Genomic DNA, 27,244 nt, shown 5'->3' on the forward strand with positions numbered 1-27,244 from the left:
GTAACACATTCCCAGCAGATCAAGGATACAGAGTGATGCACCTTTATCTAATGAACTAATATGTGAATATGTTCTGTTAACTCAAAAGTATAATGAGAACTAAACTACATACAGATCACACACTCTATGTTAAAGGGTATAATATGATCTACAGCAGTATCATACTTCAACTACTTTGATTACATATATAAGGTAACATATGATAACAGAATAATATCACAGTATGTACCTACGGAGCATAACCCAGCTGACCATGCTTCTAGGTCCATTCAAGCCTCACAGCTCACCACAACCAACTGGTTCACGGGTCCAACATTTCTATACAAATCACAGCCAAGCAGCGAGCAACATGAGACCTTTGAGCTTATCAACCCAGACGCAGATGTTGAGATACGACCACAAGTTACCACCTGTGTTACAAGTCAAAAGGACAAGTCCCTGGGTTGTGAGAGATTCACGAAATTCTCTTTCTGGAAGTCTATATGGAGAGGAGTTGCAACACTCATCCATGTGGTTTGTTCTTTTAAGGCAAGCAGCCAAGGAACCAACGGGTGTAATGGTTGGCATTGGTGCCGTAAACCTCTCACAGCTGACGAGTTGTCCAAGGCAACTACAGTGATTCTTGTTGCTGTGCAACAACTTAACAACTTACTGTGAAATACTTAGTAATTAAAAGGAGTTGGACGCTACATCCTGACTTCGTGCGTTATTTCAAGTGGAGTTAGGCTACTGCTGAATTGTGTAGCGTACACACACAAGGAGAGCAGGACAGTGGAGCACCCATATTAAATTAGGTTCTTTTGGATTCTTTAGGGCCAAGAAAGACACGGCTCAAAAGTGGTCCTTTTACTTTAAAAAATGATCTTTATTTTACATATCCAGATATGTAGACCTTAAGACAAAACACACAACCCCAGCACTGAAGCACAAACGAAAGCCTAGTTATTTATATACTTGCTCTCTACGTCATACCACACTTTAAGTTTCGATCAAAGCCTAGTTGGTTTCACTTTCTAGCTGCAAAAGCACGCTTCTGCAAAAGCATGCAGTTTCCTGTCAGCACTTTTTGGCACAGAGTGTACTCAGAGTTAGGCCTTTCTTATATATAGCAATATAATCAGCATATAAACATTTAGGATGATAAATTTAAACCTCAACATTTTGTTGTACACGTACAATGACAAGAAAGGGCTATTCTATTCTATCTCTTAGATAATGTTTATATTTAATAAAGGGGATGCTAAAATGACTTTTACACTCTAGAAATGAACTAAATGCATTTTAAGTTACTTTTTAAATGTGGTTGCAGACAGATCACAGATTCAGAGTAGACCGTAAAAAAAGAAATCCTAAAAAAACAGTAATATTCCGGCAGCTGGGGCGCCAAAATAATACCATAAAATAACTTTCTCATAGAAATACGGTTTGTTGCCCTAATTTTACATGGGATTTTGCCTTTTTCAAGTGCTTTTAAACATTAAATTAGGAACATTTTAATGTGATTAAACAATGAAATTACCTATAAACAAGGTCAATGAATGCGGCAATATGAATAATAATACTTGTACAGAAATATGCAGTTAACAGTTGGTTTAAATAATAATGGTGTCAGGGTTGGCTGAGGAGAACCCAAATGCTAGACTTTTAGAATGGAGAAAGTGAGTTTATTTAACAGAACAGTGCCAACAGTCCACAGTGTGTGCTTTCCCAATTCCCCCTGTACCGTGATTCCTTTCCGTGATGCGTGGTTGTGCTTCGTCCTCCTTGGTGCCAGTGTTCAACTGTTTACTGCTCCCTCCACACGTTTCCGTAATCACCCTGGAAACAAGAGATGCCACAATGAGTACTGCCCCATCCACTGGCCGACTAAACACGTTAACTAGTGATGGCCCGCTTGAAGCTGACGCTCCGGAGCGTGTGTCGAAAAAAACAACACACTGGTTCAGAAGCACTGTGTCAAGGCTTGCTTTGTTTGGCAAAAGTCACGTGACCAGTGATGTCCGAAGCTTCATTACGCACGTAACTGCTTCGGTACCTGATTCAAACGGAATATAAGGAAGTGAATTATCCAAGGGATTCGTGGAGTGTGTTGATGGTGACAGATAGCGACGAGGTGATCATTCCACTGACAGATATGGAGCCAGTGAGGAAGAGAGGACGTTCTGGCGTGTGGGAATATTTTGAGTTGATTTTGCTCAATTCATTTTATCTGCCGAAGTGAAAAACTTGAAATGTCCAAAATCATGTTTTCATAATGTAAATATCATTACAGCATATGACTTTAGGAACACTTCCATGTGAATTAAAGCTAATGAAGACTACAAAAATGTATTTGACACTATACGTACATTACATTGCTACAGTTTAGAAAATCATTTTGTTTATTGTTTTTAGGTGATAGTCTGCAGGACCCAGGAATACCTGCATATCTACCAGCTTGCAGTGTGGTTCCTGCACTCCACAGCCTCTTCTGTTCCATGCAAGTGGATTTTCTCCAGGGCAGGAGAAACTATTTCTAAGAAAAGAAACAGACTCAGCCAGCGCACAGTAACACTAATCCTCTTTTTAAATGTAAATAACAAAAGGGCTACCTTACATAGATCATGTTTTTACTTTGCAAGTTCTTGATTAGGGGTGGGTTTTGATTATCGCCTTTCTGATTACAATCCATGCTAAATTGAATAAAGTGATATTGAGTCATTAAAATCCCGTGTCGATTTGTAAATTAACGTTATTATGCCTGAAACGCCAGCATCTCAGGTTAAACCTCACAACATGTCGTCAAACACCATGCAGCTAAAACAGTAACTGGGAGCAGGTTTACGAATTCTGCATACAAACGTGAACACAGAGCGCGGACCCGACGCGTCAGAATCAGATTTTGGTGTGTCGTCGGGTCCGCGCTGTGTTTGCCTCTTTTTTTTTCGCTGGCTTCTGCAGCTGCAGGTTTCATAACTCTCTGTTTACATCTCTAATTAAGTCTCACGTGTGTCAGCTTTCTTTTAATAGATACGAAATTATGGATATATACTGTTAAATGATCAGAATTGTAATATTTCTGACTGAGGCAAAACTTTCCAGATTCCAATCAAATTGAATCGGATCCTGTATCGAATCAAAAATGATTCTACAAATCAGTGACGATGCAGCCGTACTCAGCTTCCTAAGCATTTTCCCTTTCCAGTTCACAATCAATCCCACCCCTAGGTCAAAAATATGTATAGGACAATTGGCCTCATCTAATATTTTGTATGAACCTGTCCAGCTGTCCAGTGATTAAATGACAAGTAGATGGAGGCAGGACTTCACAGCAGGGGCATACTCCATAATGTGCTGTGCATTCTCATATGTATATTATATATATTGCTCACTTATTGTATTTACCAACATCAAGGAGTTATGAGCAAAGAAAGGCCACACCATAGTGCATGTTTAAATAGGGAAAGTTTATTGATCAAAATGTATTACGCAAATACGCATTACATTTTTTTCAGCCCCCCCAATCGAGAAAACAAAACCAATTACATGTTCAAAGCAACGGAACGGTGGCCCAATATCAGAGAGAACTCCACTCTTGAGTGAGCAGTGATGATTGAGCAGTCCGTTTTATTTTGCAGATTCAAGCTGCTCTTCAAAATTTTCACCACCAGATGTCACCGGAGAGGACTGTGTTGAAAAGCTTCGAGTAATGAACCGTTTTTCAATACAAGCTTCAGTGCTTCGGAAAGCTTCATTTGGCCATCACTAACGTTAACCATTCCAACAAGAAAGTATTGAAAACACGAGCTCCGCACTAACTGTATTTCTAGTTTGACAATCCCACGCCGACTGCTGCTCCACTGCTCTCTTAAGTAGAGCCCCTTGATTAGGCAGATCAGCAACAGGTGAGTTATTATCACAGGTGTGGCTGGCTCCAAGGCAGGGACTCTCCAGACCTGGTGGGGCAGCAAAACTGACACAACAACACACAGGGAAACGAGGAACGAGGAGCAGATCACACCACAACCATAAACGATTAAGAAAGACAAATAAAACTCATAATATTCTCAAAAAAATACTCAAAAAAGAACACATGATCCCTGGGTCACAGAGCCAGGCCCATGACAAATGGATTGCATTCATATAGCGCTTTATGAGACCCTCAAAGCGCTTTAAAATTCCACTTTATAATTCTCCTCTGGCCATCACCAGTAGGTGTTAGGTGAAGTGTCTTGCCCAAGGACACAACGACCGAGAGTGTCCCAGCCGGGGCTCGAACCGGCCACCTTCTGATTACAAGGCGAACTGCGAACTCTTGAGCCACGATCACCCTAAATAGCAATAATAATAATAATTATTTGATTTAAAAAAAATTTATAAGAATCATTTTATATATTTTTCCATAGCATTACATTTGAATTTAACAGTTCAGTCTTTCAAATAACAGACAAATATTTGTGAAATTATGATGCATTTGTGAATGTATTTTAACATACAAATAATATGCATATGTACAGACAAATACATTTAAAAAACAAGAAAGTTATGTTTTATTACATTTACAGTGATTTTACGTTAATTTACATTTGAAATTTAAAATCACAGTCTATTTATGTGAATTTGATGATATTCTGGAAGAACAGTACAAAACTGTAAAATACACAGTTAAATACTTTTATATTACAATTTTCTTTTACAGTGTAGTTAAGGCCTGGATCCAACTATTGATATGTGCTAGTTAGAATTATTACGCTCTTGATTTTCTCTGGCTGTCTCTTTTCTGCTCTGTCCTCCTAACACATCATCCTTCGTGGAACATTAAGATTCATATGTGGGTCACAGCCAGGAGGACAGAGGTGATGTAGAGACAAGGTAGAGGACTCTCTTACTTTTGTTAACAATAAATTAACATTTAACTCATTTGTAGGAATGCAATCACATTCAGCTGTTACATGTAGGTGGAACTAGACTCTTTGCATTTAGTTTCACATGGTTGTTTTGGAAATGACCTGATTATGGAGTTTGGTGTCAGAGAGTGTGCAGCAGACTGACAGGAGCAGCTGTGTGTGTGTGCGCATTCTTCCTTAAATAGACTTCCTTCCTTTTCTCAAGCTTGATGTCCGTCTCTCTGTCAGTGCCAGATAAACAGCCGCTTGTTTATGCCATGATTTTGCCAATAGGCATTGATCCTTCTGCTCTGCGTTGCTGAAACATGTCCAGATGTGAGGTAGGATATCAAAGTGTCTGTAATGGGTTTTTTCTTCAAGTATTGTGTCATTTCTCATTATTACACATAATCTATGGACATCTGTGGTTTGATTTCTTTGCATGTGAGGATTGGATGGGTTGTTACCAACATCAGGTGATAATTTCATGTCAGCAGCACCTTCAGAAATATATTTACTTAGAAAATTGGTGACACGTGCAATGCGATCTTGCCCACTGTGTGTGGATTTTAAATCTGTTTCTAACCTACAGGAGGCAAGAAATGCAACTGACTGGTCCCAGAGACGAGAGTGGACATTTAAGAAACTTCTGAACAGCAGAAAAACATCTGGACAGACACTGGAAAAACAGCTGTCTTCAACCTTGATCACATCTGTTGATCTGAGGCCTGTTAGGAAAAAAAGATACCTGAACATCACATCACAACATCTGTATTGTAGAAATTAATTTGAAACATTAGAACAACACCTAGACAAGAGATTCTGGCCTCTGAACACAATCACATGTAATATCTGTCCCACAGCAGAGAAACATGTGGTTTCATCACCACACAGCTGGTTGAGTTTTTGAAAACTAATCAGCTGTGTTCTCTGAACTCTGTGAACAAGGAACGTGGGATATGGGAGGAATAGTGTGTACAGAAGAGATGAAGGAGGAGAAGAGGAGGAGCGAAGGGAGGGAAGACAGTTTGACATCAGCAGACAGAATACGAAGATTCACCGTCAAACAGTTTGGATACAATGTTCTGAGCCTGGCTCGCCGAGGTCTGAAGGTATGACAGCAACACCTGCTTTTAGGTACAAATGGCCACTGCTGCCATCTCTGTGGTTTCAATTAATAATGTACAAGCACACATCCTGGTGTCTACACTTGTACATTCAGAGTTTAGCCCTATGAGATCCAAGATCCAAGTGTTATCTCAGATGCAGGTTGAAGCTCCATCATCAGCCTGCACTGTGATCAACACCTCTTTCATCCTTCTGGGAACGCAGTCAATTATTCAGATATGATCTGATCAGATATGACAGCATCTGGTTCCTCATGCCAGCCTTAATCAATCTTCACTTATTTAAACTCCTTTGTTTGCTTTCCAACTCTTGCTGCCTATGAGCAAGTGCAAATCCACTTAGGATTGTTTTCTTTGAATCACTGCAGAGATTTTAGTTTCAAATATGAAGCGCCTTGAGGTAACTTTTGCTGTGATTTGGCACTATATAAATAAAACTGAATTGAATTGAACTGAATACCACTGGTAACACAGAACCAATTGAAACCTCACCCACTAACTATAGTTTTGAATACTGCGCAACACGTGATGAGATCCCTGTTATATACACTCAGGTCAAAAGGTTTAGAAGTTTTTTTTTTATTAGAAATTATACATTTTAATATCTCTTTGCACTCTGAAATGAAAGCATAGTACAAACAAGCAGTTGCAGTTAAAAAAGAAATCATGAACTTGTTACACCCCCACCTGGGGGGAACCCAGAGGCAACCAAAAAAACCCCTCAAAACGAATAACGGCCCCACTCCCTGCTCCCAAGGAAAGATCAACGCTGCCAAGGGTTTGTGGTTTTACAACAATCAAATATTTTATTAAAGGTAGCAAGCGTCAGGGTGGTCCCAATATATAGCCATCCCCATTCAGTCTTCAACCAACGGTCGCCTCCACCTTGAGCTTCCATTAGCACAAACAGCAGAGAGATGAGGGTATGGTACCACAGTGTGGTCCAACACTGCTTTTATGCAGACAGAGGGGGCTGTAAGTAATCCAGAACCACCTGTAGGAGTTAGTAGCACCAGCTTTCATCGCCTGATCAACCTCCATTACTGCAGAACAGCTTTAAACTGTTAACCCATGTTGTGTTCCCTGAAAAAGGCCTTTTTTTGGATAATTCTGAAATGCACGTTATTTTTCAGTTTTGGGTAATCTTACCTTTGTTTAACCTCTGAGAGTTCACCACTTACCTTTGTACAATTTCAGCTTTTCATTGGATTGAATGACTTGAACTGGACAAAAGTTCGGCTGTTCTAAAACTTTTGACTGGCAGTGTGTAAACATATTTTAACTGTAGATTTGTTTCATAAGACACTGACCCAAGTTTAAATATTTAACTTCTTTTTAACTTCTTCATCTGTCAAAATGAACACTGGCACATTTGTGAACAAGCATTAGATCAGTGCCAGCGTGACATTTATCAGTGACTTTTCACACAGTAATCACACCATGTGATGAAACGATGGGCATTTTCTCCTCACACAGTACAGCACAGTATGTTTTGGGCTCGTGTTAATAAATACTGATGACTTTAAAACAATGAAAATATGAGCTGGCTTCAACAGGAGAGGACATTTTGTTACGGTATGGAGGAGGACTCAAGCGCAGGACTCCGGTTCTGATGCTCACAAGAAGGGTTTATTTACAAGTCACCAGGTGTATATGCAAGAATGTGCGGGGGGGGGGGGGGGGGGGGGGGGGGTGTTATATTGTTATATACAGCGGAGTGGGGGGAGAAGGGGTCTCCAGGGAAGTCCAAGGGAAAGGACGCGTTCTTCAGAATATCCACTCACACGATCACAGGCTCACACTCCGACACTGCCACACGGGAATCACACGGGGGAAAAATCCAGGAAGCTCTGTGGACAGGGAGACAGGGTTAAGAACGACGCACAGAGGGAAACACTCTTAACTAAACTTGCTGTAGCTTGACTTCACTAACGCGTGGTAGACATCGATCCAGCGACGAACAGCAGTCACCTCCTGGCTTAAATGCTGCTCCCCTTAATGAGACCCAGGTGTCTCATCTCCCGAGGGCGTGAACCCACAGTGAGTTCCGCCCCGGCGAGAGAGAAGAGGAAGAGAGGGAGAGAAACAGAGAGGGCTGATCAGCGTGCAGCTGATTCGCCTGGCCGTGACAGTACCCCCCCCCCCCCCGACGGGAGCCTCCCGGCGACCCCCAGGCTTGTCAGGGTGAGCCGCATGGAACGCCCGCACCATACCCCGATCCAAGAGGGCCGCCCGCGGGATCCAAGAACGCTCCTCCATCCCATAGCCCTCCCAATCCACGAGATACTGCAGACCGCGCCCCCGGCGCCGGACATCCATGATCCTCGAAACGGTGAAAGCCGGGTGGCCATCAATGACCCGGGCGGGTGGAGGGGATCCGGAAGGAGGGCACAGAGGACTAGAGAGACACGGCTTCACCTGCGACACGTGGAAGGCGTTATGGATCTTCATATTCCGGGGCAGTTTAAGGCGGACAGAGACAGGGTCAATCACAGAGTCGACTTCAAAGGGACCGATGAAAGTGGGAGACAGTTTCTTGGATTCAGACCTGAGTGGGATGAATCTGGTAGACAGCCAAACCTTTTGTCCAGGTGTGTAGGTGGGAGCAGGGGTCCGGTGGCGATCCGCCAGGCGCTTATTGCGTTCCACCGTGCGGAGAAGGGAGGCCCGAGTCGCTCTCCAGGCGCGCCGACACCTCCGAAGATGCTGTTGGACAGAGGGAACAAAGTGCTCACCCTCGACGGCTGGGAAGAGTGGCGGTTGATAGCCCAAGGACGCCTCGAAAGGGGACACACTGGTGGCAGAGGAGGTAAGGCTGTTATGAGCATACTCAATCCATGACAGTTGCTCGCTCCAAGTTGACTGGTTAGTGGAGACCAGGCACCGGAGAGCTGCTTCGAGCGCCTGGTTAGCACGCTCCGTTTGGCCATTTGTCTGTGGGTGGAAACCAGAGGAGAGACTGACCTGAGCTCCGAGGGCACTGCAGAACTCCTTCCAGACACGTGACGTGAACTGCGGTCCTCTGTCTGACACAATGTCCGTGGGGATTCCATGGAGGCGAAACACGTGGTCAGCTAGCAGCCGGGCGGTCTCTAGAGCAGTGGGGAGCTTAGGGAGGGCGACAAAATGAGCAGCTTTGGAGAAGCGGTCCACAATGGTGAGAATAACAGAGTTACCTGACGAGACGGGCAGACCAGTGATAAAGTCAACAGCGATGTGCGACCAAGGGCGACTCGGAGTCAGCAGAGGGTGAAGGAGGCCAGAGGGTGGTTGATGGACGCTCTTGTTTTGAGCGCAGGTCGAGCATGCGGAAATATACTCGCGGACGTCTTTGGCAAGGGAAGGCCACCAGGCGAAATGTTGGAGGAAGGTAATAGTACGGTGGTCCCCCGGGTGGCAGGTGAATCTGGCAGTATGAGCCCAATGTAACACTCGTGACCTTACTGAGGAGGGGACGAAGAGCAACCCTGGCGGTCCCGTTCCAGGGTCTGGTTCTGTCTGCTGAGCCTCTCGAATAGCCGACTCGATCTCCCAGGTCAGGGCCCCGATTACACAGGTGGGCGGTAGAATGGGAGAGTCCCGAGTTGCGTCTTCGGAGGCGACGAATTGGCGTGAGAGGGCGTCTGGCTTGACATTACGGGAACCGGGTCTGTAAGTGATTGTAAACTGGAATCTAGTAAAAAACAGGGCCCACCTGGCTTGCGTGGCGTTGAGGCGTTTTGCCGATTGAATGTACTCCAGGTTCTTGTGATCGGTCCAGACCACAAATGGCTGGGCAGCGCCCTCTAGCCAATGGCGCCACTCCTCCAGGGCTAGCTTGATGGCTAGTAGCTCTCAATCTCCCACATCATAGTTGCTCTCTGCAGAGGTGAGACGGCGTGAAAAGTAGGCACAGGGATGCAGCTTACCTCCTTGCTGCTGGGAAAGCACCGCCCCCACTCCAGCGTCCGAGGCGTCCACCTCCACAATGAACTGCCGGTCGAGATCGGGTTGGACGAGAATGGGCGCCGAGGCAAAGTGGTCCTTCAGATGGGCAAATGCTCGTTGAGCCAGCTCATCCCAGCAGAAGGGAACCTTGGGAGAAGTAAGACGGGTCAGAGGCAGGGCCAGTTTACTGTAGTTGCGAATGAAGCGCCGATACATGTTCGCGAACCCCAGAAAGCTTTGAAGCTGTCTACGGTTGGAAGGGGTTGGCCAGGCGACAACGGCTTGAACCTTTGCGGGATCAGTCTTGAGGTTACCCCGATCGATGACATGGCCCAGGAAGGAAACAGTTGAGACATGAAACTCACACTTCTCCCCTTTAACAAAGAGACGATTTTCGAGGAGACGCTGAAGGACTTGCCTGACATGGCGTTTGTGGTCGGCGACAGATCGGCAGTGTTGGGAAGGTTACTTTTAAAATGTATTCCATTACAGAATACATGCCCCAAAATGTATTCTGTAACGTATTCCGTTACGTTACTCAATGACAGTAACGTATTCTGAATACTTTGGATTACTTGATATATTATCATGCTTTTTACAACAACGTGAATGTACTATTGCTGTGTGATTTATTACTATTACTGAAGGTCCGCGGCTCCGAACTGTAGTAAAGGGACCTCTGACTAATACGGCGGGGTCCCTGTCGGCTCGTAGCCGAAAAATAGCTTTACTTTGTTGTCTGGGTCAACTTTTCTCGCGAGAGACAGAGAGAGGCGTTGAAAGGCTGCTCCAACGGAACTTATTGTTTTCGGAGGAAAACACGAACACGGTGTACAGTCGAGTCTTAATAGCTTACTTACAACTGGGCTCGTCAGGCACTCTTCTTGGCTGCAGTGGTTATTATTATATTTACATGCTTCCAGCTCCCGTTTTTGCTCGGTGACAGCTCGTACTTTTCCACTCCCCTTTTTCTCCCTCCTCGCGCTCACAGACCCATAACGTGTATGGCAGTCCATTCTCCCTGCAACACGGACTACACTGCCCATGAAATTCATAAAATTCCATAAAATCCATAAAATCCATAAAATTCTTTAGAGCTATGCTTGTAGCATTCTGCCTGTTAGCTTAGCACAGCAACAACAACAACGAAAAGGCGCTCTCTCACCCAGGACTGATCAGAGGGCTGATCAGCGTGCAGCTGATCCGCCTGGCCGTGACACATTTAGGCCATATTATTGGTAACTGGTTGAAATATTAATTATTATTTTAAATGATTAAGCTGTTTTATCGAGCAACATTTAGGAGCATTCAAACATCAGGCTTTCCACATGTCAGCTGCATTTTCTGTCTTTTGTGATGTAAAAAAATTAAATATGTACACTAAAGAACAGTGCTGTGAGAACTTTTCCAGCTGTGTGGTGAATTCTGAGTGGAAAGCAGCAGCTTCCTTTTCTGTTTCACTCTACAGGAGGTTCCAGATGAACTGTGGGAGTTGTTGGAGTTGGACAAGCTGAATTTGTCTCTCAACAGCCTGACTGTTCTTCCTTCTCAGCTGGCTCTGCTGTCTAACCTGGTGGTCCTCAATCTGTGGGGTAACCAGGTAAACACACCTGATACCTGACATTCCTCCTCCACTGAACCATTTTAGTTTTAACATATGACATCGCAGGAGTTTGTCAGGATTCATTCAAAGACTGACTCCCACATGGTTACAGAATAATTCAAACGTTTGATGCTAAAATTTTTATAAACCAGATGTTTATTTTATGGTAGAACATATGAGGATGGAAATGAAAGCAAATACAAAGTTACACAAGAAAACACTCATGTAACACGACACACACATAGATATTTATCCCTCATGTTGATCAACAGTAACCCTTTATTGTACAAAAAAACTAAGGAAACACTCATGAACCCTGTTAAACCGTTTAATGCGGTGATTTTAAAAACAGCTCTTCCATGAAATTATATCATCTTATTAGAGAACAGGTGTTGCAGGGGAGAGGACAGACATACTATTCCACAAACACTAGATCCTACATTTCCCATGATGGACCATGAGAGTCTCTTGCTGAAGCCTGATAAACATCCAAGTCTTTTATTCAGTAATAGGAGGTGTTATCCAGGTGTTTTCACGAGCTCACCAGTGAGAGCATATTGATGTTCATGTGTTTAATTTAAAGTAAAAGTCATGTAATGTACCTATGAGTGAGGTACTGACCTCCTTCAATCCCTCCTTCTGCCTCCTCCTCCTGTGCAGCTGCTCAGTGTCCTGGATAAATAAAAGTTCTAATCCCCACTGAAATCTACCAGGATCCAGTTTCTGCCTCCACCCTCCTTCAACCTTCAGCAGCATAATGAGCCCTGAGTAGTGCCAGCATGCATGGCAGGCTGTTTCTGTCATATGCTGTTAGCCTTGCTTAACCTGTGAGCTAAACCTGTTTGTGAAATGTTTTGTAAACAGGAAATTTTCAGCCCTCAACACTTGATAAAGTCTCTTATTCAGAGTTTTATTTTCCCTGTGTCACGGTCTGCGAGGGCAGACCGTGAGGAGGGTGTTTGGAGGACCCAGGTGCGGACACAGACGAAGGAGGCAAAACGTTTACTGAACTTAAAGTGAGCCTTTATTAGGGCCGGTAAACAGTAAAGCAAAAAGAACCAAACATAAACTATGGCAATGACCTAAACAAAGGGCCTAAACTGGGAAACAACTAAAGACTAAGAAAAACTAAGACTGACTTGGACTGTAACTAAGAGGTACGCACATGACATGAAAAAGCAAAAGACAGTCTTCTGGACTGGTACATGAAAGGCTATGAGAACATGACAGGAGCAGATTACTATGAACATGACCAGAACAGAGACTGAAAAACTATGACTCATGACATGTAGCTAGAATGACAGGAATGTTAACAGACAACACGACACTGACACGAAGACACACTGGGCTTAAAAACACTGAGGAAGTCATCAAGGAATTAGAGACAGAAGGGGAACACAGCTGGGAGGAATAAGACCTAATGAGACAGGGGGAACAAAGCTAGAAACACTGACATAAGACAGGAACATGAACCTTCAGAGTAAAACAGGAAACAAGACACCACTAAACAAAGACGCAGACACGACACTGAGAGACAGACTAGACACTGAACTAAACCTGCAATAAGCATGAGAACACAAAACCTACGGACTAATCCCTAAACAAGAATAACTGAAACATAGAGTCATAATCATCATTATCATCATAATAAGAAAAGAATCCAAAATGCAAAAACACACCAAAACATAACAACTCAAAATACTGGGTCAAACTGACCCAGAACCGTGACACCCTGTGTCTATAATTATTCTATATTTCAATCTGGATTTCAGGGCACTTTGTGAAGAGTTTAATTCTAACATCTTTCACTTTATTTCCTGGAATGGCTTCTCTTATATCTGTTTCCTTATATTTATGGTAAGATGCTTGTTCCTGGTGTTATTTGTGTGTTGTGTGTGTGCAGCTGAGCAATTTGCCACCAGAGATCGGTCAGCTGAGGAAACTCCGAGTTTTATTTGCCTACAGAAACAGACTTAAAGAGGTTCCTGAAGAGCTGGGCGCCTGCACACAGCTGGAGGTACTGCTGAAAATTCTTCAGCTTCTCACTTTAGTGCTACTGACATTGCTACTGTGATCACTGCTCCTGAAAACAGCTCTTTAAAATGTTGTGCAGGTTTTATTTTAGCAGGTAAATATGCTTGACGTTTTCATGCATGCTCATTCATCCAGGTAAATAAATCTCCAAAAGTTGATTCTGTTCATCTGGACGAAGCGTTTTCAGTGGGAGAAACGTTTCGTCACTTGATGCACTTTATGCACTAAGATGCACTAAATAGTTTGGGTTCAGCTGGTGTTTGTGGGGTGTGGTTTCTGTTCAGCAACTGGAGGAAAGGTTGGCCACATTTATAGTGTGGCTGATACAAAAAGCTCCTCATGTTTTGCTCTGGTTGCTACAGTTGTCTGTAGTTTTCTTTGTTGCCTGCAAATACTCAGTAGTGCATAATTTTCAACCAGAAATGGGGAACGTTTGCCTTCAAAATAAAAGTTGTTTGTCAGAACTGCAGCCACTATATTTAAAAAAGGGGTAACTTTTACTTAGAAGGGGACCCTATTTTCCATTTTGTGTCTGTTCCACGATTGGTTGAAGAATACCTGGACAGTATTTGCGGACAAGTCTCTCATTTCCATTTAAATTGTGGGTATTATGCAGATATTTTTGCCAAACATGTGGGGAATACTCATTTTCCCTCACAACAGATGATTGCCATAGAATAGTTTCTAGGTCTGTGTGACTTGGGTCTCATTCACTTGATCCTGGATTGTCACACATCCAAAATGACGGAGAAGCGGTTTGTAGATGCATACACAGGGGACACATCATCAGTGATGTTTCCTGAGGTCATGAAGTGAGGACCCATCCTTTTGATCCAAATCTACCTGCAGGCTCTTTCTGCGGCTTCAGTGGCAGAAGTGATGGCCTACCACTTTGTTTGTTCTCAAGCTGCTCCACTGGCACTGATTTACATGTTCTTGGTACTTTAGAGAGGTCTATAGTGTCTTGCTAGGGTCTTGCTAATGACCTACCAATTTTATTGAGGTGCGTTGCAGCAGGGACACGTGGAAAAGTTTCAGGATACTGGCTCTCGAGGACTGGAGTTCATCCCCTATGGTCAAGAGTTTAACTGAGGCTTCTCTCCAGCCCTAACAAAGGAGATTTTCCTTTGGCTGCAGATCTGCACTGAAAATGCATTTACCACACACTTCAGCAACTGGTCCTGGCATTGGCCGGAGGCAGTGGCCCTCCTAAAAGGCTTTTTAGGATATTCTCCTTTGGGCATAGAAGACATGTTGGTGCTCACTCTTGTCACAGATGTGCAGATTTGCTGGACTGGGTAGCACATCATATGCAGCTTGGCACATGAAATGAATGTGCTGAAGTGCCAGCTATCATCTCAGCTTCTTGCTCTTTCTCATTTTGTCCATGCCACTCTGCTCCTGCATGCTTACCATCCTGCTGGTCCTGAACTCCTCCTGACCTAGATGGTTTCGTCCTTAATAAGGAAGAAAGGAAATTAAAAACAAAACAAACCCAATATGTCCGAAACCATGGCATAAACAGAAACAATGCCACTGAATACAAAAGAATAAAGAGACCTTTAGGAAACAACAGAACAGATGATTGTCAGTTAAAGGTCCTTAACTATCATACACTATACACTATATTTTCCAGCAAGTCTTTTCCCTTAAAATAGCACAAAGTTTGCTTTGCTTTTGGTTTGGAGCTAAACAGTGCAACACAAGATTTTGGATACACCTAAAAATAAGACAACGGTATTTTTGATCCACTTATTCTGAGGTTTACTGGATTTGCAGTGGAAAACAGGAGTAATATATGTGGTTATCTAAACCACCTGTTCTAGGTGCTGAGTTTAGCCAACAACCAGCTGTCATCGCTGCCGGCTTCTCTCTCTAATCTGACCCAATTGAGGAAGCTCAACCTCAGTCACAACCTCATCACTCACATCCCGGGCTGTGTCTACAACATGAAGGCTCTGGTATGTTCATGTGGGGCTAATATCACAAATTCGAAATACTGTGTATGTTTACGTGTGCTAAACTCTGGAATAAGTAGTCTGGTTATTCAGTACAACTACCTGTAGAAGATTCAGAGAGGATTAGCTAATATGTTTAAAATCCCCAGGTGTTCCTTCACTTGGCCTTTAACCGTCTAGAGAACCTGGCAGAGAACATTCAGGCTCTGGTGGAGCTCAGAATTCTCATTGTGGAGGGAAACAGCATCCACTCATTGCCCAAGGCCCTCTGCTGCCTCACCAGGTAACCACATCACCAGGTAACCAAATCCACGTAACTCCGCCCCACTGGAGTGGCGTGTGTGTATCACATTTGTATTTGATTTGATTTCAGGTTGGAGTTACTGAATCTCGACTTTAACGACATCAAGGATGTTCCACAGGTAAACAGCTCCACTGGTGAAGGATGATGATGATGATGACACTAATCATTTTGATAGTAATGGTCATCGATATCTTCAGAGATGATGGTGATTATGATATTGATGACAACTGGTGCCCTGGCATCTCCAGTACGGGGCTCCAATCCAGGCTTCACATTAAAGCTTTGTGATCAGCCTGCCTGTCTTTAAACCTGCTAACAGATGCTAACAGAAATTATCAATGAAAATTAGTTCAACACTTTCACCATTAATTTATTCTAACTCTAGTTTATTTCACCCTGCCCTGTGCGCATTACCCTAGAACTGTATGAAGCATGGCTACGTGAAAGGTGAGCTCACAGGCAGTCTTTCTCAGAAAAAGGAAAAAGACTCTCTGCATGTTGTGTCAACTTTTTGGTCCACTCTACTTCAACAGCAAAAGCTTTCAAGCGTGTCTCTATTAGAGATGGGCCGATCCGATATTACATCGGTATCCGTCCGATATTACGTATTGGTATCGGTCCGATACTGACCTAAATTACTGGATCGGATATTGGAGAGAAACAAAAAATGTAATCTGAACCATTAAATATCAAAAAAGCACCTCACAAAACTTGCGACATGCCGTAACTCAGCTCATAACCATAGCACGTCGGAGCAGTATGCGTAACGTGATAGAGCAGCTGTGGCGTGTGAGACCTGTCAGTGGTCTGGTTGAGTATTTGGAGTCTCGCTACCAAACATGTAAACAAACATGTAAAGCATTCCCACCTTAAGCTTATCAACCGATATATGGAGCGACTGCCTCTCATTCTCTCTCGCTCTCCTGCTGCTACTTCAATCATGAAACTGATCAATGATCAGCTGATCGGCTTTTCTGTCGAGTCCGTCTCTCTTCTTTGTTTTTGGCCCACTTTGCACCAGAAAGAGGAAACCAGCATTTGAACAACAGCAGCACGTTTAAGCTTGATAAGCTGTTGATAGAATTTATTTAATATTACTTTCTCCACCAGGATCTTTTTCTACGTAGATGACAGCTGGTAACTGTGCAGGGGCGGGTCTAGCAAGGTTTAGCCAGATGGATAGGTAGGGCATTAACAGGGAAAGGGGGGCACAAAGACATACTTTCCTTTCTTATTCTCATTTAAAATGTCTAGCTTTTATTAAATAATTATCTGACTCTTACACCCAAAGTTTTAATCTGATGTAAAATGAATAGAAGTCCATTACTGTATATAGTAACTGTTAAGTCTAATATACCCTATTAAGCTATAGTACTTTTTCCTTTGGGAAGGTACCATCTGTGCAGTCTGCAATTCTGTTGAAGAAAGATGTTGAATCTATTTAATTATTGTAGAAAAATAATTGATTTCTGTGCATTTTTTTTTTTACGCGTGCATTAAATTAAAGTTGATTACATCAATTAAGCATCACGAGGCTGAGGGTGGGGGGTAGTTCCCTATATTTTTTTGCTAGGAGTTTGCAACCCTATTAGTTAGGTTGTTTAATATTTCTGCTAAGTACTCTTTAAAATACCAGAATAGGGAGGATGGTGCAGGTTTAAGTTTATTGAGTTGATCAGTGTTGCTGGACTATGAAATATTTTGGGTGCAGTGTATTTTTTGCATACAGGTATAACAGAATGGCTTTAGTGTTTTGTTTTTTAAACTTGAGTATTGTCAGGGTTTCTGGGTCGTTGACCCAGTATTTTCAGTTCATGCCCACTGTTTATCCTCTGTACGTTCCACTTCCTGTTTTGTGTTACGTTACTCTGTGTGCATTATGTTCTAGTTCTTATTCCATGCATCGTTAGTTCAGTTGTGTTCAGCTGCTCACTCACCTGTCACCTATCAGTCATTGTTCAGCCAGTGTATTTAAGTCCTCAGTTCTCTCCGGGTCGGCGTTGTGTCATTAATGTTGTCACTGCTGTCTATGCACCTTGTTTGCCTTCCAAGTCCAGATCAGTCAGCCGTTCAGCCAGCCAGCCAGCCAGCCAGCCAGCCAGCCAGCCAGCCATCTCCTGTTTTCGTCATTCCTCCCTCACAATAAACACCCTGCATCTTCACCGTGACTCCTGCATTTGAGTCCTCCTCTCCACATCCACTCAGCAACCCCTAACAAGTATGAACTTATACAAAATGCAGCAAGATATTAAAAAAACAGTTTTATTGATTAAAAAAAACACTATATTGGATTCATATCAGTATCGGAAGATATCCAAATTTATGATATCGGTATCGGACATAAAAAAGTGGTATCATGCCATCTCTAGTCTGTATACATATCCGCATTCACACAACAGCATTTCTCACGCTAACGCTTAATTCTCACATGTATTTCAAGTTCAATGCCATGAAAAACGTATTTGCTCCGTTCTTTATTTCCCCACCTTTTTAAGGACACACTGACGTGTTTATTTAAACAAATGTTAATATTAGACAAAGGTAACCTGAATAAATGCAAGATGCAGATTTTTAAATGGACGTATTCATGGCACTGCTAACACTGCGCAGCTATTTCTTTCCAATATTAAACCTGGACCCTAACACCATGTAAAGGGTTAGGTATAATGAAGCATAAGATGTATGTCTATCTGTCTCTCCATAACCTTCAGTCTCTTTCACAATTCTGTGATAATATTACTAATAATGGTGATAGTGGTGCTGGAAGCATGGTGATGACTTCGATGATACTGATGATGATAATGATAATAGTGATGACTTTATTGGTGATAAACACAATGGTTACTTTCAGGAGATGCACCAGCTGTCCCGGCTGGAGAAGCTTGCTTGCCATCCTCTGGATAAAGGACTTCACATTGTCCACAACCCGCTGCTAAAACCAGTGAAGGAGGTGCTGGAGGGCGGGCTCGGTGCACTTTTTAACTACCTGAGAGCAGGGTAGCTTGTAACAACATAAGAAATGGATTTAGAACTTTTTCAATACATTTTAACTACTTAAAGTGTTGAATAGGGAGCAGGAGTTTTTAAACTACATTAGAGCTGCAGAATGGACTTATAGCCACCCCAGTGATTTGTGCGAGGCGGGGCTTTTGTTGTTCTTAAACAACCTGTGGGCTTGGAACAGGGGCAGGTGACTGAGATGACTGAGCATGTGTCCAAATGGATGTATGTAGACTAGTAAAATTTTTCTTAAAGAGAAGTAACTTTGAATCCCTGAAGAGGATCACACATGACTGCCAGCACTGATAAGTGGACTGGACAGTATGGTCCAGCACCTATTAACCCTCCGACCAGTTTCCCCAGGAAACAGGCTCAGCCCAGTCAGTCCTCATGTTCTGATCTTACATCATCAAACAAGATCCAGATGAATACGATCAGCTAGTGGTTCTTATCCCTGTGCTTAGGACTCATTCACTGACACTTCCTGTCATATTTCTGCTCATCTGAATTTATTGAACTGGATATTTCTTTTAACTGTATTGATTATGCAGAACTTGGCACTGCATTTACCCCTTTTATAGCTCTTCCAAAGACCTTTAGATAATACTGACATCATATGTTAACCCTCTGCTCAGGTTCTAACTAGTCTCCTTACTCAGTGAGATAGAGTTCAACTGTCACAGTTGACCAATATATGGACTGGTTATATTTAAGTAAATCTATACCTGCATAACCACATATGCATGTGACATTTCTACAAGTTCAGAAAAACAAAGTAGAAGATTGTTTTAGTTTCTTGTTATCTCACATTTCTACTATGGAGGACCACAAGAGCCGCGCGCATCGAAATAAAGAATTCTGTGCTTAAATAATGAATTGTAGAACAAAATCTGCATTTGTAAATTCATTTTTGAATTCCAATTTAATAAACTGATTTTTAAAATGCTTTTTAAGTCTTCATTTCAAAAACATTTTCAAATTCCACTTTGATAAACTTAATTTCAAAAATCTTTTTCGAATTGCACTTTAATAAACTGCATTTCAAAATCCATTTCCCTGTTCGCTCAGGGATTAACATGTGGATTAGCAGTTGGATTAACAACTTCATTTTAAAAATCCTGCTGCTATTCAAATTAGCCACACTGTGGGATGTAAGGAACTCTCTGATTGGTTGGACAGATGTTGGCTGCCTGCCAGCCTGGATTTTTCTAGCTCATAGCTTTGCCCTGCTGAGAATCCTGTGTGCTTGTACAAAGGCCGTTCAGCCTCGGGATTTACATTCGGCTCGACACGGATATGTGAAGGATGAAGGGACCCTGCAGCGAAACAGAGAGCCCAACCTCTGACTGAGTGCCTGTTTAGGCAGTCTGACCACCTGTGAAGGTAACGTGCTAACATGGCTAACGCTAGCATCACCGCATGTAGCCCCGTTATTTTAAGGTCATCTTAGCTTATGAAAATTTTACGTCGCAGCTGTACGAGCTAGCTACGTGTTTTGTAAGCTGCTGTGCTCTTCACAAATAAAGCTGGAAGCAGGTCAGACTATTAGAACCAGCACTGAGCCCTGTTACATTCATACAGTGTTAGAGCAACGGCTGCAGCCTACAGCCTTTAAACTAGGATTAAAATGCTGACAGTAAACTCGTCAGTCCAGATGTTACCACATTATTTTGTGATACTTAAGAGTTAAAACAACTGAGACAGGCTGATTAAAATAACAGCTGTCAGTTCTCTCATTCAATATATCAAGACTGGAGATCACACTACTGATTTCAGTTCATTTAATATGTGAGTGCACAGATTAATTCTCAACTGGACATAAATGATGATCAAAGGTTGTATATATGATGAGTTCATCCAATCCCAGCCTCTAAACACAGTGCGCTGAATCTTAGCTTTGAATGTCCAGTATATTCTAATCAGTGAAATGTAAGCATTCACTGAACCTACAGTATCTCAAATCACTTTTATTGTCACATCACATGTGCAGGTACATTGGTACAGCACATGCGAGTGAAATTCTTGTGTGCGAGCTTCACAAGCAACAGAGTTGTGCAAAATACAATAACATTAACAGGCAAAATATACGAATGGCTAAATCTGAAACTAATAAATATATGTACAATATATAATAGTATATGCAAAAAAAAATTTCTGGATGTGTATACTAAATGTTTTTCTACGTGTGTGTGTGTGTATACACATATTTTACAAATTAAATAGAGTCAACAATAAATAAAATAAAATATACAGAGTGAGACATGTGCAAAACAGTGGCATTACTGTACAGTATGGAATGCATAATGTTGAAGTTCCAGTAGTGAAGCTGAGGTGTCTATGACGTGTTCAGCAGTCTGATGGCCTGGTGGAAGAAGCTGTCTCTCAGTCTGCTGGTACGGGACCGGATGCTGCAGAACCTCCTTCCTGATGGAAGCAGTCTGAACAGTTTATGGCTGGGGTGACTGGAGTCCTTGATGATCCTCCCCGCTTTCCTCAGGCACCGCTTCCTGTAGATGTCTTGGAGGGAGGGAAGCTCACCTCCAATTATCCGTTCAGAGCACTGCACTACTCGCTGGAGAGCTTTGCGGTTGTAGGCGGTGCTGTTGCCATACCAGGTGGTGATGCATCCAGTGAGGATGCTCTCAATGGCACAGTGATAGAAGGTCCTGAGGATGCGGGGGTTCATGCCGAATCTTTTCAGTCTCCTGAGAAAGAAGAGGCGCTGCTGCGCCTTCTTCACTGTTTTGTTTGTGTGTACTGACCACGTAAGATCCTCAGCCAGATGTACACCAAGGAACCGGAAGCTGCTCACTCTCTCCACAGCAGCGCCGTTGATGGTGATGGGGGTGTGTACTTCTCTGCACCTCCGGAAGTCCACTATCAACTCCTTTGTCTTTGCGACGTTGAGGGTGAGATGGTTGTCTTGACACCAGTGGGTCAGGGCGCTGACCTCCTCCCTGTAAGCTGTCTCATCACCGTTGGTGATAAGACCCACCACTGTAGTGTCGTCCGCAAACTTCACAATGATGTTGGAGTTGTTAGTGGCTAGTCGTAGGTGTAGAGTGAGTACAGGAGAGGGCTCAGTACACATCCCTGTGGAGCACCAGTGTTCAGTGTGATGGGGGATGAGGTGATGCTGCCCAGTCTGACCACCAGTCAGACAGGAAGCTAAGGATCCAGCTGCAGAGGGAGCTGCTCAGTCCTAGATCCTGCAGTTTCCTGTCCAGCTTTGAGGGAACGATGGTATTGAATGCTGAGCTGTAATCTACAAACAGCATTCTCACATACGTGTCTCTCTTCTCCAGGTGTGACAGGGCAGTATGTAGTGTCAGGGCTATGGCATCATCAGTGGACCTGTTGTGGCGGTATGCAAACTGTAGAGGGCCCAGTGAGTCGGGTAGTGCAGAGCAGATGAAGTCCCTGACCAGCTTCTCGAAGCATTTGCTTACGATGGGGGTCAGGGCTCCAGGTTGCCAGTCGTTCAATGAGGAGATGGTGGAGGATTTGGGTACAGGGATGACGGTGGCCATTTTGAAGCAGGCTGGGACTACAGACAGAGAGAGGGAAAGGTTGAAGATGTGTGTGAACACTCCAGCCAGCTGAGCCTGAGGACTTGAGGACGTGGCCGGGAATCCCGTCCGGACCAGTAGCTTTGCGTGCGTTCACCTTCCTGAAGCACTTCCGCACATCCTCCTCAGACACAGTGTGCGCACTGACGTCATCCGCGGTGCGCACACTGTCCGGTCTCATGGTGTTCGCTGTGTCGAATCTAACGTAGAATACGTTTAGATCCTCACACAGAGAGGCCGTGGTCTGCGGTGTGCTGGTTTTCCCTCTAAAGTCTGCGATCGTGTTTAGTCCCTGCCACATACTCCGAGGGTTGTCAAACTGTTGCTCCACCCTGTCCCTGTACTCACGTTTGGCTGCTTTGATCGTCTTCCGGAGTTGGTAATGTACGTGTTTGTAGTCCGATGTGTGGCACATGTGTGGTAAAGATACAGATAATGAAATTTAATTATTGATGCAATATACATCATGAGAAACAAAAGCTGAAATTGATTCAGTTTAGTACTTTTCTCTGTATGCTCTGTGATTATAAAGGCCTTAAATTCTGTGATATATACTGTAATGATTCACAGTCATACTGTAATGATTTCACACAGGTCTTAAAGTACTTAAATCACTGCTTAGTGTTTTCAGTTTACGTTTCCCTGTCTCGTCAGTTCTAATTTGCCCCAGCTGTGTTTCCCTCCTGTTGTCCATTTTCCTGATTGCTCCCTCTATGTATTTAAACCCTGTGTTTCAGTGTGTCATGGTCGCGATCTCCCCCGTGTTGTAAATAGTTTGGTGTTTTTGTTGTAAATAAATAGTCTGTTGTAAATAGTTGTGAATGGGTTTGTTAATATTTTCGTTTGAGACACCTTCGTTTTGGGATTTTGGTGGAGGGCCTTCGTGGTTTTATTTTTCCTTATCTTTGTTTTTTTCTACGTTGCACCCCGGTTGCCTAGGCCGGGGTGTAACATATGGGGGCTCGTCCAGTCGCTGAGGGGTCCGAGGACCGCTTCAGCCATCCGCCGTCGCTGGAGGGTCCGAGGGCCGGTCCAGCCTTCATCCGCCTTCGCTGGAGGGTCCGTGGGACCGCTCCAGCCTTCATCCGCCTTCGCTGGAGGGTCCGAGGGACCGCTCCAGCCTTCGTTTGTCTTCGCTGGAGGGTCCGAGGGACCGCTCCAGCCTTCGTTTGTCTTTGCTGGAGGGTCCGTGGGGCCGCTCCAGGCTTCATCCGTCTTCGCTGGAGGGTCCGTGGGACCGCTCCACACTTCATCCGCCTTCGCTGGAGGGTCCGTGGGACCGCTCCAGCCTTCATCTGCCTTCGCTGGAGAGTCCGAGGGACCGCTCCGGCCTTCGTCTGCTGGAGGGTCAGTGGGACCGCTCCAGCCTTCGTCAGCCTTCGTTTGTCTTCGCTGGAGGGTCCGAGGGACCGCTCCAGCCTTCGTCGTCTGCTGGAGGGTCAGTGGGACCGCTCCAGCCTTCATCAGCCTTCGTCCGTCTTCGCTGGAGGGTCCGTTGGAGGGACCGCTTCAGCCTTCGTCCGCCTTCGCTGGAGGGTCCGAGGCACCGCTCCAGCCTTCGTCTGCCTTTGCTGGAGGGTCCGAGGCACCGCTTCAGTCTTCGTTTGTCTTCGCTGGAGGGTCCGAGGCACCGCTCCAGCCTTCGTCTGCCTTCGCTGGAGGGTCCGTGGGACCGCTCCAGACTTCATCCGTCTTCGCTGGAGGGTCCGTGGGACCGCTCCAGCCTCCACCAGCCTTCATCCGGTTTTGATCAAACATTTCACTTGGGGTTACATGTTTGATTTTTGGGTGGGGGGAACTGTTACGTTTCGGTGTTGTCAGTGTTTTGTTTTTGCGTGACTGTCATGTGTTTCCTGTTTTACTTTGAAGGTCTGTTGTTATCTTAGTGTTTTCAGTTTACGTTTCCCTGTCTCGTCAGTTCTAATTTGCCCCAGCTGTGTTTCCCTCCTGTTGTCCATTTTCCTGATTGCTCCCTCTATGTATTTAAACCCTGTGTTTCAGTGTGTCATGGTCGCGATCTCCCCCGTGTTGTAAATAGTTTGGTGTTTTTGTTGTAAATAAATAGTCTGTTGTAAATAGTTGTGAATGGGTTTGTTAATATTTTCGTTTGAGACACCTTCGTTTTGGGATTTTGGTGGAGGGCCTTCGTGGTTTTATTTTTCCTTATCTTTGTTTTTCTACGTTGCACCCCGGTTGCCTAGGCCGTTGGTGCTTTATAGTCCGTTATTGTCCTTAGTCCCCGCCACAGGCTCCTAGAGTCACTCTGTTGGAGTTGTGACTCTAGTTTCCTCCCGTAGCGCTGCTTCGCCTCTTTCACCGCCTTCCGCACATCATATGACGCTGTTTTTTTTTTTGTTTTTTGTTTTGTTTTTTTGCCTGTCCCGTTTGGCTCTTTTGCCATCAGAATTGTTGTCTAAAGGCAAAGAAAGATGCCCAACAGATTTACTTTACCAAACTGACCATCCCAGCCTTGCCGTAATGGTCCATTTGATTCACCTTTTATTGTTTATTTTATTTTCACTTACTGAATACGGGACAGACTTGACTGGGGGAAAGAAGGGGAGAAAGAAAGAGGGAAAGAGGGACAGGGGAGAAGGGCAAAAGACAAAAACCATCAGAACGGGCAGAAAAAAAAAATGCATATATCAATCACCTGGATCGCCTGCTGAGAAAGAAAAAAGAAAACAAGCAGAAGAGAACAAGAGTAATAGAATAAACAACATCACAATGATATATGGGAATATGACAGTAAATACTAAATGTTAAACATTATTGTGCAGCACATAAGATCAACAGAACACAGTGTGCTTTGAGGTAGGAGCCAAAAAGGGTGTAGTTTGTGGGTGTGATCACCCATGTGTACACCTGTGAGCATGGACGCGCTTTTTTTTTTTTTGTTTTTTTTTTTTAAAAGGTTCCTTCATGTAATGATCTGCTAGAGGGTGTGGGGGGGCCATGATGCGGTTTTGTACGGGTCCATGTCCCCCGTCGTGAGTCCCGTGTTGTAAGCAGCGGTGCGGGTTCTCAGAGCGTCGCAGATGGTTTTATCCACCCACGGCTTCTGGTTGGGAAACGTTGTGATAGTCTTTGTCTCCACGGTATCATCCGCTAGTTTCCCGATGAATCCCACAACCGCTTCCGTAAACACGTTGACGTCATCATCGGAGCTGTTCCTGAACATGCCCCAGTCTGCGTCGTCGAGTGCGTCCTGTAACGCGGCAAGCAGGATGCTAGGCAGAGGTGTGCGGTGTGCACGAGTTCTCAGCCTGTTCCTGACGCCGGCTCGTTTCCCTCGCGGCCGCCACTTCGCGTCTTGTCCTTTGTTCTCCCTCAAGATCTCACTCGGCCAGCTCGGATCCAGAGTTAAAAACTTCGAATTGTAAGTACATTGTAAACCAATAGAAACAAGAGTGTCACTGTCATACCTAATGTACCCAATGGTGATGATTTTGCCGATTTAAAAACTCTGAAAACTAACTTGAAAAACAAAAACAAAGAAAAGGTGGTCGGAGCAGTCGTGACGGCAGCCGACCTCACCGGCGCCATCTTTTCACAATACAGTCACAAACAAATACAGAAAAACAATTCACATATTTCAGTCACATTTTTCCAAACTCTCAGTCGCACACATATTTAGGAATGGAAGGGAGTGAGATCCTGAGGTAAGTGACGGACAAGGTAAGCGACTCATGTTGTAACTGACGTCAGACGCCGGAGATTTTGGCGGAAAATTAAAGCGAATGGTAGTTTAGAATTGAACAAATTCCTTTAAGCCTCAGTATTACCAAATACACTTATCAATTGTCTTATAACTTACAATACTTGTCTAAATCATCTCCAACACCCTGGAGAACAGCGGGGAGAGTTTAGAGGCTCTCCAAGATGACATCAATCAGTGCTTCCAGGATCTCGTAATGAAGAAGGCTCAGAGTGCATCTTCCCTGGCCAAATCTGAGACGCCGTCGTCGAAAAAATGTCGCCCGGCAGATTCCCCCGGCACAACATCGCCAGCAGACAAAGATATTGCCAACATACTGGAGTAAATCGACAAGCGATTGTCCAGTTTTGATGCAAGCCTGTCCTTGGTGGAAATTCTTCACCAGGAATTTAAATCCTTGTGAGAATCCCTGGAGTTCAGCCAGCAGCAGGTGGAAACCCTCGCTGCTGAAAATGCCACGCTAAGGGAGTCGGTGAAATGTCTCACAGACAATGTTACCCAGCTAAACAGAAAAAATAAATAAATAAAAGAGACAGCTATTGATCTACCAGCTTGTGGCATGCATGATCTTGTATTTTCTGGTATTCCAGAAGCCGCTGGAGAAGACACGGAGACCACGGTGAAAAGCTTCATCAAAACCCACCTAAAGCTGCCGGAGGACATGGTGAAGAACATCGCCTTCGATAGGGTACATCGCATCGGCCCCATGCGGGCTGCGACCGGGAGACCACGTCCTATTGTGGCCAAATTCAGCCACTTCAAACAAAAGGAACAGGTGAAAAGTCGTGGCAGGGAATTAAAAGGAACGGACTTCAGCGTAAACAACTAGTTCCCAAAAGAGATCCTGGAGCGACGCAGGGTCCTCTTCCCAATCCGACGCGGCTTCATCCAGAAGGGCTCCCGCGCTGTCATCGCTGTGGACCGGCTGTACGTGGACGGACAGCTCCACCGAGACCCCAACATCACTCCGTGGCTGTATTAACCTCACACCAGATAAGAATCCGCTACACCCTTTCCCTATCCACTCACACTAACTTGCATTAACATCTGTTTAACTTACCAGTATCAAATCGCATCTTAAGTGTGATATCATAGCAGAATTTACACCGTCACTCTAGTCAGACTCGTAGTCAGACTCA

General features: G+C 44.1%; 1 protein-coding gene across 4 annotated transcripts; it reads left to right on the top strand.

Moving 5' to 3' along the window:
• Positions 1 to 5,096: 5,096 nt before the first annotated feature.
• On the top strand, positions 5,097 to 26,999 carry LOC113029588 (leucine-rich repeat-containing protein 30-like). Of its 4 annotated transcripts, XM_026180553.1 has the most exons (9): positions 5,097 to 5,206; positions 5,458 to 5,977; positions 11,388 to 11,519; positions 13,426 to 13,539; positions 15,383 to 15,517; positions 15,664 to 15,797; positions 15,888 to 15,936; positions 17,871 to 18,036; positions 18,670 to 18,729. In XM_026180553.1, the coding sequence occupies exons 2-8, from the start codon at positions 5,825 to 5,827 to the stop codon at positions 17,997 to 17,999; spliced, it is 846 nt and encodes a 281-aa protein (XP_026036338.1). In that variant the 5' UTR covers positions 5,097 to 5,206; positions 5,458 to 5,824; the 3' UTR covers positions 18,000 to 18,036; positions 18,670 to 18,729. The 4 variants fall into 4 exon arrangements, with proteins under 4 accessions (XP_026036338.1, XP_026036340.1, XP_026036337.1 ...); XM_026180555.1 differs by lacking the exons at positions 17,871 to 18,036; positions 18,670 to 18,729 and adding an exon at positions 26,696 to 26,999; XM_026180552.1 differs by lacking the exon at positions 17,871 to 18,036 and having other exon boundaries at positions 18,670 to 19,694.
• Positions 27,000 to 27,244: the final 245 nt, after the last annotated feature.

Source organism: Astatotilapia calliptera, chromosome 9, assembly GCF_900246225.1.
Source record: "Astatotilapia calliptera chromosome 9, fAstCal1.2, whole genome shotgun sequence".
In the NCBI taxonomy this organism is placed as follows: Eukaryota; Metazoa; Chordata; class Actinopteri; order Cichliformes; family Cichlidae; genus Astatotilapia; species Astatotilapia calliptera.